This window comes from Rutidosis leptorrhynchoides, chromosome 9 (genome assembly GCF_046630445.1).
Source record: "Rutidosis leptorrhynchoides isolate AG116_Rl617_1_P2 chromosome 9, CSIRO_AGI_Rlap_v1, whole genome shotgun sequence".
Taxonomy (NCBI): domain Eukaryota; kingdom Viridiplantae; phylum Streptophyta; class Magnoliopsida; order Asterales; family Asteraceae; genus Rutidosis; species Rutidosis leptorrhynchoides.
The window spans coordinates 71,420,899-71,432,194 of record NC_092341.1 but is presented as its reverse complement, the minus strand read 5'-3'; the positions used below and the strand labels follow the sequence as shown (position 1 = coordinate 71,432,194).

Here is an 11,296-nt window from a genome sequence, read left to right as displayed (position 1 = left end):
CGAAAACTTTGAGACTCAACATTACAGACTTTGCTTATCTTGTCAGAATCATGTTAAGATTAAGTTTAAATTTGGTCGGAAATTCCCGGGTCGTAGTTTTGACCAAATTTGTAAGCCTAAGTGTTAAAATGGGTCAAATAGAAAATGGTTGACCTAATTGGGTGAGATGGGTATGAAATACCCTAAGTTTGTGTTAGTTGGTGTTAGTAGACTTCAATCACTAGCTTTTAGTAATTAATGATGAGTCTTGGCTTTAAATGGACGGTTTTGGTGTAAATGGATCATTTAATTCAATTGGGTCATTAAATGCTCAAGAGTTAAGTGTTGGTGGTTAGTTCCACTAGTTTGTATGTTGATTTGGGTACTTAATGTATTAGGTACTTCGCTTGAAGCTTACGGAAGTGTTTAATCACCACCGGCGTGATAAGGTGAGTGGAATATTTATACGTTTATGTATATAATTTGGTTGCTTGTGTACGACGTGGCAAGTGTCATTCGGTAGAATACACTTCTCTTGGGCTACATTGGGACCGGGATGCGGGATGAGGGTTTAAGTTCGATGTGACGATACCTCATATGTATGGACTTAAAGTTCGATGGGACGATGCCATACTACTATTACGTTGTTCGATGGGGGTTTAAGTTCGATAGTGACGATACCTCATATGTATAGATTTAAAGTTCGATAGTGACGATGCCATACCACGATTGTTTGTTTGATGAGCGTTTAAGTTCGATAGTGATGATACCTCATGTGTGTGGATTTAAAGTTTGATATTGACGATGCCATACCACTATTATATTGCTTGATGAGGGCTTGAAGTTCGATGTGGCGATACCTCATATGTCGGTTAAAGTTCGATGAGACGATACCACATGAAGCGTGAAGAGTGGGTTGAAGTTCGATGTGACGATACCACTCATGGAATTGGAATTTGGTACTATTTGATGTTATGAACATCCGTGGCTTTTCAAAGGGGTTTATTCCCTCGTGATCTTGATTAACCGGTGGTTTGTACGTATTCATGTTAGCATTGTATTATTAACGTGACCTATATGTTATCGTTGTTGGCTTGTGGTATAATTTAATACGTGATATTATGTTTTGCTAATGACGTGTGTTATTTTTGTGTAGGTGAATGCAAGTAATTGAATTATGTATGTATGCGTATAAGTATTGCACTCACTAAGCAATTAGCTTACCCCCTCGTTGTTTATATTTTTATAGGTTGCAAGTGGCGGCATGAGCTTGCTTGGAGACTAGTACTTTTTGGATTGCTTTATACTTTTGATTAGGATTGAGTAGCATTCCCGATCACCATGCTCGGTCTTGGTTGTAAACTGAACTAGTCGGGTCATGAACTATATTTTGGATACGTCAAATGGGTTCCGGGTTGTATTCCCGTTTTGTAAACTTAATTTATGTATTGTATGTTTTAAAGATGTTTAAACTCAACATTGTAATGATGATGTTTTCGGAAACATAAATGGACTAATGTTGCGTAATTAATATGTTAAAAAGGAAAAAAAATTATGGGCCGGAAATTTGACGGGTTGGGTCGTTTCACTTGAATCGGTTAAGGGTAGTCTCGGGATCTATCTTATATCTATCTTCAAATGTCCAGATACTATTATTAAAAACCTAGAAGCGATTCGTGTTTTTGGGGTGGTAATGTGTCTAAAAAGAATATGGCGTGGGTTAAATGGGATTCCGTTCTTGCTTCTTTCAATCAAGGTGGTTTGAACATCGGGAGCTTAAAAGCTTTCAATTCTGTGTTGATCTATAAATGAAGATGGCGTTACTTACTTCATCTGGATGAATTGTGGGTTAGGATTATTAAGTCTATTCATGGCCCAATTTTTAATGATACTTATGGAAATAACACTTGGGTTGATATAGTTACTGCATGTGTGAAACCCATTTCAGAAAACATGTTGCCATCTAACTTCATTCACATGGAGGTGTGTAATGGAAGAAGTGTAGGATTTTGGCATGATACTTGGTGCGATTCTTCTCATCTTGCGACCCGTTACAGGCGCCTATATCATTTGGATGTTAACAAGTTGGATTCGGTGGCAGATAAATGGGTTAATGATGATTGGCAATGGGTTTGGGCTCGGGAGATTAGTGCTCGAAATGCTTCACTTTTGGAAGCGATGCTCGTCGAGTTACAAAAAGTAAACATAACGGAGAGAGAGGATAGATGGTCGTTTTCTTTGAACTCGTGGGGTTTGTATACTGTTAAATACACGAGAGCACACATTGATCGGATTTGTTTATCTTCACTTAATGTTGTTACATCGTGGGTGAAAGTTCTACCTAGGAAAGTAAATGTTTTTTGGTGGCGCTTCAAGCTAGATGCTCTTCCTCTTCGTTGAAACCTTTCCGCTAGAGGTTTAGAATTATCTACGATTGTTTATCCGGTGTGTAATCAAGGTGTTGAACACCAGAGTCACTTAGTTTTTGAGTGCTCTATGGCGTTTGATGTTTGGCGGTTGGCTCGGGTTAGGTTAGATTGTGGCATGCCTATTTTTGGTGTTTGGTTCGAGGCTCAAACGTGGATTAAAGGCGGGTCCTTGTCTTCGTCTACTAAGGACTGTATCATAACGATCGTGATTACCATCCTGTGAGGTGTTATGGCGATTTCGGAACGGTATTGTTTTTAACAACATAGTTATTCGTAGAAATACTTTAGTTGATGTAATTAAGTTGTATTCTTTCCGTTGGCTAAAAATTAGAGGACATATAGTTTCAAATTGGAACTCATGTCATCTAAAGCCTTTGTAATCGTTTTTCTCTATTAGCGTCTTGCTAGGGAGTGTGTTTTAATAATATATCAATGTTATGGCCGTTAAAAAAAATATGATAGAAGAATTCAAATATAATCATGATTTTCACAAGGTTGAACCAGGTATTTTGAGTCCCTCTTTTAATGTTAAATAAGTACCATTTATGATAAGTAAAATATTAATTGTAATGAAAATTGGAAGAAAGTGATGGTAGAATTAATGTAGTTCATTTATTCACCAAGTTAATAACGACAAGTTTTTTAGTCGAAATCTGTGATCCAACGGGTCATTAAACTAAATGACTTTAGCATTTACATTCACTTAAAACCTAAAACATATCATTAAATTATTTTGTTTAAACAACCTCGTAATTTCACGGGTCATTTTACTGGTATATATATGTATGTGTGTGTGTGCGCGCGCGCAAAGACATTATCACCTAATACTAATTACATATTCAAATGTATTTTTGGATAGACTCACTCACCCATTTACACAATTACACGAATATATAATCCACGAATATGTTCACTAGCGTTTGACTTAATATGATCACTTGTAGCGATGTTAATAGGTTAAAATATTAATTGATCAAAACATTTGAGATAGCTAGACGGATCACTAACATTTATGGATGGCGAAATAAAATAAATAAAATAAAATAAAAAATTGTATTCGATGAAGAAACTCGAAACTTAATTATTTTAGGCCGGATTCAGGCCTTATAAATGGGTCTATGGCCGGGTATGAGGATAGTATTCAATTTTGGGCCGCGTATATGGACTAGGGTCTTTTTTAGACACAAACTCGATTACCCGGCGAGTATACTCTAAAAAAGACTCGAGTCCATATACCCGGCCTCTAAACCCGATAACTCGGCCCGTGAACTAGATTTTTTTTATTTTTATTTTTTTTTTTTTTTTTTTGAAAGGCAATGTTAGTGGTTAGCTCACGAAGTTAATTCACGAAAATCCCCCCCCCCCCCCCAGACTCGAACCCTGGTCTCCTCGAACACCATGTTAACATGGTGACCAATGAGGCAAATCCCCCCCCAGACTCGGCCCGTGAACTAGATTACTCGGCATTACCCGACATGTACACTCGAAAAATACTCGAATACCCGTGGGAAAACCCGTTTACCCGATAGTACGTAAGTAAATGAGATCCAAATATCTGTGGTGAACCCGTTTACCTGCTAGTTAGTAACTAAATAGGGACCCGACGAGTCCGAATTCGAATTTGTGACAGGTTTCAAGTCTGGAATTACTTAAACCCGACCCAAACTTGACAGAATGATATCCCTACTAACATTTTGTAGGAAAAATATATACGAAACTAAAACACTTATATATATTATCACAAACGTAATAATCATATTGCTAATAAATAATCAAACCAATAGAAAGTTGAAACGATCTAACCGATATTAGGTTGAACCGGGCTTGTGTTTGACACAATTCCCTTAAACAGATTCGACATCTGTTCCCAGGGTACACCGGTCCGAAGCAGCGTACTGCCGGACTTGACCACTTGCCTGAAAGGTAACCGAAACGGGGAGACCTTGTTGCGGCTGAGAGGAAACTCTAATCATATAAGAATGCTTATATGATTTTTGGTGTGTCTTTTTTCAAAGCCTAAGACCTTTATTTATAGTGGAGACTATAGCCTTAGGTTTGTTCCCACAACCGATGTGGGACAAAATACTAAAACTTATAGATTTTGCACCAAACTAGCAATTTTGAGACTTGATATTTTGGATACTCTTTAACTCATTTTAAAGCCCTCGTCAAAGACTAAAAAATTCACTAAATAGTTACTATTATATATCACTCGAACATATAATTATTTGTGTCCAAAGTTTGGTGAAAACACACGTTTTTCCATCACATTTTACATATCCTTGTTTTGAAAATGATGTAAAATAATATGTGAATCAATGAAAGTCATGTATCTTTTTTGAAAATCATCTATTTTTTTTCTAACCCAATTGTATTTAATTTTGGGCCTAAGCTGCTTTTCATAACATAAAGTATGGAAAATAATGCACGGAATCTATGGCAACTGGATTTATACTATTAACCCCATCATGTTCCACTCCCTGAGACTTCTCGCGACATATATATTCTTTTATTGTTAGATCTTATCTTACTTATTTATTTATATTTGTTATTATGACAAAAAAATTCTACAAGCAGAATACAAATTATATTAAACCAGATTCAAATGCATGTCATCATCAGGTTATCTAATCGAAAACTTTATAACTCGAGCATGGGTCGTACAACGAAAAAAAAAAAAAACTATTGACTTTTTGGGATGAATGTATAGTACTCCCTAAGTATAATATAAATCAATAAATAGATAAATATAACATAATGCAGGTAGAACATTACTAGCTGTAAACTAAAACATAAAATATACGGAGTATATAAGAGGCCATGAGGCCATGATATGGTATTTTATGTAAACTTATAGTCCCACTTACATATAAAGACTGACCTCATCTACATGCGTACCCATTAGAACCATACTAGTGATCGATCAATGAAGATCAACTGTGATGTATGTAACAAAGACGAAGCATCGGTATTTTGCTCCGCCGATGATGCCGCCCTTTGTACCGCCTGCGATCACCGTGTCCACCACGCCAACATCCTTGCCGGAAAACATCCCCGTTTCTCCCTCACCTCCCCTTCCCCTAATGATTCCCCCATATGTGACATATGTCAGGTAACATTACTTAACAATTTTAACCAATTCTTAATTATAGTCGTATAATCTTTCGCGTAAATTCGTGTTTAAATGCGTGAGTTAACTTTTTAAAATCTTCATAAACGTACGTCACATAAAAAATTAAATAATACTTCATTAGTCTCAAAATTAGTCTCAAAATAACTGTTTTTGAAAGTCTTTTTTTAGCATATTTGACTTTTAGATCATTTTTGTTAATTGTGTTATATATTGATGAAAATTATATGAATGAAAATACGTTTAAAATTGAATTCAAACATATAAATTACATCAAATATTATAAGGGTATAATAGAAATAGAACTTTTTAAAGTTAAAATTTAGGAAAGAAAGACTTTTAAAAATTAAAATGGAACAATTATTTTGAGACGTAAGAGAAAGTATAATTGTTATTTTTTTTTCTTTTGTTTTTAGGAAAAGAAAGCTCTATTGTTTTGTCAACAAGACAGAGCAATACTATGCAAAGTTTGTGATGTTGCAATTCATAAAGTCAACGAGCATACCATGAATCACGGCCGGTTTCTTCTAACCGGCATTAAGTTATCTCCCGTGGCTTTATTACCGACAACTGGAAACAACGATATTGTTCATAACCAGAAACCGAATTCTCAAGATCAACAAGAACCAGTAGTGGATGAAACATGGTCTAAAACCCAAAAGATTACAACAAACAAAGCTCCAAAATCAAACGGGTCGGGTTATGGGCGTAGTAATTCAAGTAGCATTTCGGAGTACTTGATTGAGATGCTACCCGGTTGGCACGTTGAAGACTTTCTTGATTCTCCTCCGATTCTTTCCGAGGTTGGCATTAAAACTCTGTAATTGACAAGTGTTCATAATTTTTAGACAATTTTGTTTTGATTTGGTCCAATAAAATAAAGAAAGAAAAATTAATGAGAGAAAAAATAAATTAATGTGATTAGTAAACTTCACTTGCTGTCATTAATTTGGAAATATTTTTGGTAAATATGAGTGATTGTAGCGTTATTAATTTTTTTTTTTTTTTTTGGAAAGCAAGCATTATATTAAAACCGAGAGAGTACAAAGCACAACGAAACCACAACCAAACAAACCATAAAAACAACAAATCCTATGCTAGAGCCAAAAACCTCTTTAACTAAAACATAGAACATGTCTAGGAACGAGAAGAAAATTAGCCTATTCCGGTTTTAATAGTTGAAGTCGAAAAGGAAAAAGCCGGGTTGATAAGCCATTGATGCCACATGATACAAGAATTCTTCAGTCTCTTGGAGAACCACCCGAAACTTGAAGCTTGGATGTTTGAAAAAATTGTAGCCGTGTTCCAAGGAGTATTTTTGAAAACTAAATCGTTTCTTGCCCTCCAAATATGATAGCTACATGCCCATTTTGTACCTTGCCAAATGCCTTTCCCAACATTATTTTGAGCCGAGCAGTGAGATGAGTCGTCGAAGATTTCCTGGAGCGATAAGGGAGACGAATAAGACACGTTTATGTTCCACCATTTGAAGACGAGAGACCAAAGCTCCTTGACCCGCACACACCGAGTTAATATGTGGTCAACCGATTCAACTTCATTCGTGCAAAGTGGAGAAAGAATGGAGTGCAAATCAATGCCACGTTTATCTAATTCCACACGAACCGGGATTCTCTTTTGCAAAGCCCTCCAAACGAATATACCCACCTTTTGTGGCAACAACTTATTTCGAAGAGTAGGAATGGCTGACGAAGCTACTGACTTTTTCTTATCAATGATTAAAGCTAAAGATTTTGATCTAAAAATTCCATCAGATTCCATGTCCCACTTGCAGTTTTGATGCGAGCCATTGACAAAATTGAACGAAGCTAACATGGAAACCAACCTCTGTAAATCGATCCCAGCTCTCCCACTAATGGGCCTGGCCCAATCCCACGATAGTTCCAGCCTAGATCCATCAAAACCTCGATTTACCCTTTCCCGAATCTGAGCTTGCTTGTTTTTATCCAACATATACAGCCTTTTAAAAACATCTTTTAGAGTACTGTTACCTATCCATTGATCATGCCAAAACAGAAGCGAACTCCCAAAACCAATATCCTTGATGAAAGATGTAGAGAAGCTGATATCGAGCGAATCGATTGAAGCTCCAACCTTGATAATGTTGTTCCAAGTAAATGATCCCGAGATTGACCTGTTAAGGTTAGTATTTCCCAAACTACCACCCGACCCATAGATACTAGAAATGACCTTCACCCACAAAGAGCCATGATCGGTATTGAACCGCCACCACCATTTAGCCAATAAGGCAAGGTTTTTGGCCGTCAAAGAACCGATGTTTAACCCGCCCAAATTATAAGGAAGAAGAACTTTATCCCATTTAACCCAACAAAGCTTTTTAGCCTCACCCGACCCGCCCCAGAAGAAATTGTACCTTAGGGACTCGAGAAGCTTTGCCACACTTGCCGGTGCACGGAACAAAGAGAAGAAATAGAGCGGTAAGCTGCTGAGAACCGATTTCACGAGAGTAAGTCTTCCCCCAAACGAGATTGATTTAGCTTTCCAGTCACATAATCTCTTCTTGAATTTATTTATCACAGGTTGCCATGCGGAGATTTTATTCATCTTGATGCCTAGAGGGATGCCGAGGTAATTAATTGGGAAGTGACCGACTGAACAATGAAACTTGCTTGCTAAACGAGAGCATTCATGATCGCTAACACCAACTCCGAATAAATTGCTTTTATGAAGATTAACTTTTAGCCCCGAGAGTTTTTCAAAACACTTTAAAAGATTCATGATGCTCACCATGTTACTTTCACTCCATTCTCCGAAGAAGATCATGTCATCGGCATATTGAAGATGTGACACGCAAACTTTATTTTTACCGACGAGGATGCCTTTTAATTCACCACATTCGATTGCACGCTTTATTAACAAATTTAAACCCTCGGCGGCGATATTAAATAAGAACGGAGAAATAGGGTCACCTTGTCTTACTCCTTTTTCAGACTTGAATTCGTGTGTAGGTGAACCATTGACTAGAATCGAGATAGTGGCAGAAGTGAGACATGCCTTGATCCAATTTATCCATCTAGATCCGAAACCGAAACTTTCCATTGTGTCAAAAATGAACTCCCATTTTAGCCGATCGAACGCTTTCTCAAAATCAATTTTGAATATGAGCCCTTTCTTTTTGTTTCTCCTAAGGTCATCGATTGTTTCATTTGCAATGAGAACACCGTCTAAAATGAAACGTCCTTCAATGAATGCGCTTTGTTCTACACCAATTACCTTATGAATCACTTTAGAAAGGCGACATGAAAGAACTTTTGCGATCACTTTGTATACACTTCCAATGAGGCTTATAGGCCTATAATTCGAGAGGCTAAGAGGGTTATCGATCTTCGGAATTAAAGTGATAAAAGAGGCGTTGCATCCCCTCGAGATTTCCATACGATCCCAAAACCAATCAAAGATCTTCATTAAGTCGTCTTTTAGAAGCCACCAAAACTTCTTATAGAACATCATATTGAAACCATCGGGCCCAGGAGCTTTGGAGCTACCACAATTTTTGATAGCTTTCCAAATCTCATCTTCTGAAAATTTTCCTTCTAAAAAGATGTTATCTTCTTCTGAGATTTTGTTGCAATCGAAAATAAAAGACCAGCTGACATCTTCAGACCTTTTGAAGTTGTTTGAGAAGAAAGCAAGCACTTCATCTTTAATAATTTGCGGGTTGCAAGTCCAGACTCCGTTAATGTGAATACCACGAATAGTATTTTTGCTTCCCCGTCGTTTCACAAAATTATGAAAATACCTCGAGTTTTCGTCACCCTCTAAGTTCCATCTTATCTTGGCTTTCTGACTCAGCATGTTAATATGGGCCTGTTCTTTTTCGAACCATAATTTTCTCTCATTCATCCACGCCTCTCTTTCTGCATCATTAAGGGTTCTTTTTTCTGCCTCGGATTCCCATTTGGCTGCTGCTTTGGAGTGTTCCAGGATTTTCTCTTCAAGTTTGTCAAAGACCGAACTCCTTTTCTTCAATTCTAATTTCACCTGTTTTAATTTATTTCTCATGTTACAGTCCAGTCTTGTTGTTTGGCCAGAGTCATTCCAAATCTGCTCGATTACACCTTCTATCCCTTCTATTTTGAGCCACTCATTGAAAACACGGATTGGTTTTGGACCAAAGTCAGTCAGGCCATTTTTAAGAACAATCGGGGCATGGTCTGACTTTCTTCTATCTAGCACATTCGCGTATAATTCAGGCCAAGCTTGAGAAAATTCACCCGACACAAGGAACCTGTCTAACTTGCTAAACTTTAAGCCATTATCACATATCCTGGTGAATCTTTTACCTCCGAGCGGAATATCGATCAAACTCGTTATTTTTTATTTTTTATTTGAAAAGCAAACATACATACCCAACACGATTTATTACACCAATATATACATTATGTTATGTCTAGGCACCTCAATATCGTCAGGCCAAATACGTTGTTTAGCTACATAGAATTAACTAATCGATTTTAATTTACAGGGTTATGAGGATGATCAAGATCCATTTTGGGACGATGAGGTACTAAAAGGACACATTAGCAACGATTGCTTCTCGTCAGAAACAATGGGTATATGGGTACCACAAGCACCACCACCGCCAACTCCACCACCACTGCAAGTACCACCACAACGACAACCATGTCATCATAATCATAATATATATGATCAACTTCCACCTTATAATTCAAATATGCGATTTGGAAATGATATGATTAGTCCAACTAACCCTAATCATAAGATCACTAAATCGAACGAAAAACGAAGATCGGATGATGGAAATTGTTTCGCTGTCCCTCAAATGGGTCCTCCCACATTGGCCAAGAGATCAAGAATGCTTAGATAGTAGTATTAACTAAACCGAGCTGTCCAGTTCCTTGTTGTTTTGCATCTTTTTTTATTTCATCTTCATGTTTTGATCCAAGTGTGTTTAATTTGGTTCCCTCATGTTTTAAAAAATTTCGTTTTCACCAAGATGTTTATTTTGTTCATAGTTTATTAACTTCATTTACGTGTTTTTCATTAGAAAGTTAACTTTATGGAGCAATAGAGAAAGTGTGTAACATTTTGAGGATTATAGTTATAAAATTATGATTATGATAACTTAGTAGTTGACAGTTCCTGATATTCACCTAAAATATGGAGTATAAGGTTCAAAATTATAAGCGTCATGTCTCATATTGACCAGGAAAGAGTTTATTATAAGCATCATGTCTCATATTGACCAGGAAATAGTATATAATAATATACAAGATAGCTGATTAAAAGGCATACATCTTAATAAAATTAGTTTTTAAATAACTTGACTGAGAAACCTTTTTTTCACCCGTCTACTAAATAAACATATCTCATATAATGGAGAATAATCAGGATAATGTTATTTATGGAATATTGAGATCTTTTGATTACATTTCCTATGATTTATGGAATATGTAATATATGATGATGAATTATTGGAAAAGACAAAAGGAAAACAGTGTGGCATACAATGAATGCAGCATGGTTTCATGTTGCATTTGTTATCTTCTTTGATGGGTTCATTGTATGTATTGTATGTTGAGAAGCATATTCTACATAAATAGTTATGGTTGTTTTCGAATTTGATAGAAGGAAAAATGGGAAACATATCCCAAATGAGTTCTCCAATAAATCAGTCTTCATAGGGATTGGCTATAAACTAAGGCTCAATTAATACATACACTCAAACTTTTCACAGTTAGATAAACCCTTTTATTAT

General features: G+C 36.5%; 1 protein-coding gene across 1 annotated transcript; it reads left to right on the top strand.

The window, feature by feature from the left end:
• The first annotated feature begins 5,334 nt into the window (after positions 1-5,334).
• On the top strand, positions 5,335-10,405 carry LOC139868153 (B-box zinc finger protein 20-like). The gene is made up of 3 exons (XM_071856486.1): positions 5,335-5,520; positions 5,955-6,341; positions 10,043-10,405. Exons 1-3 carry the CDS (start codon positions 5,335-5,337, stop codon positions 10,403-10,405), a joined length of 936 nt encoding a protein of 311 aa, XP_071712587.1.
• Positions 10,406-11,296: the final 891 nt, after the last annotated feature.

Excerpts from the sequence above, each read along its gene's own strand:
- LOC139868153 (XM_071856486.1), top strand. The coding sequence starts at position 5,335 with ATGAAGATCAACTGTGATGTATGTAACAAAGACGAAGCATCGGTATTT. Across the intron at positions 5,521-5,954 it reads CCATATGTGACATATGTCAG|GAAAAGAAAGCTCTATTGTT; the intron begins GTAACATTACTT and ends TTTTGTTTTTAG. Across the intron at positions 6,342-10,042 it reads CTCCTCCGATTCTTTCCGAG|GGTTATGAGGATGATCAAGA; the intron begins GTTGGCATTAAA and ends TTTAATTTACAG.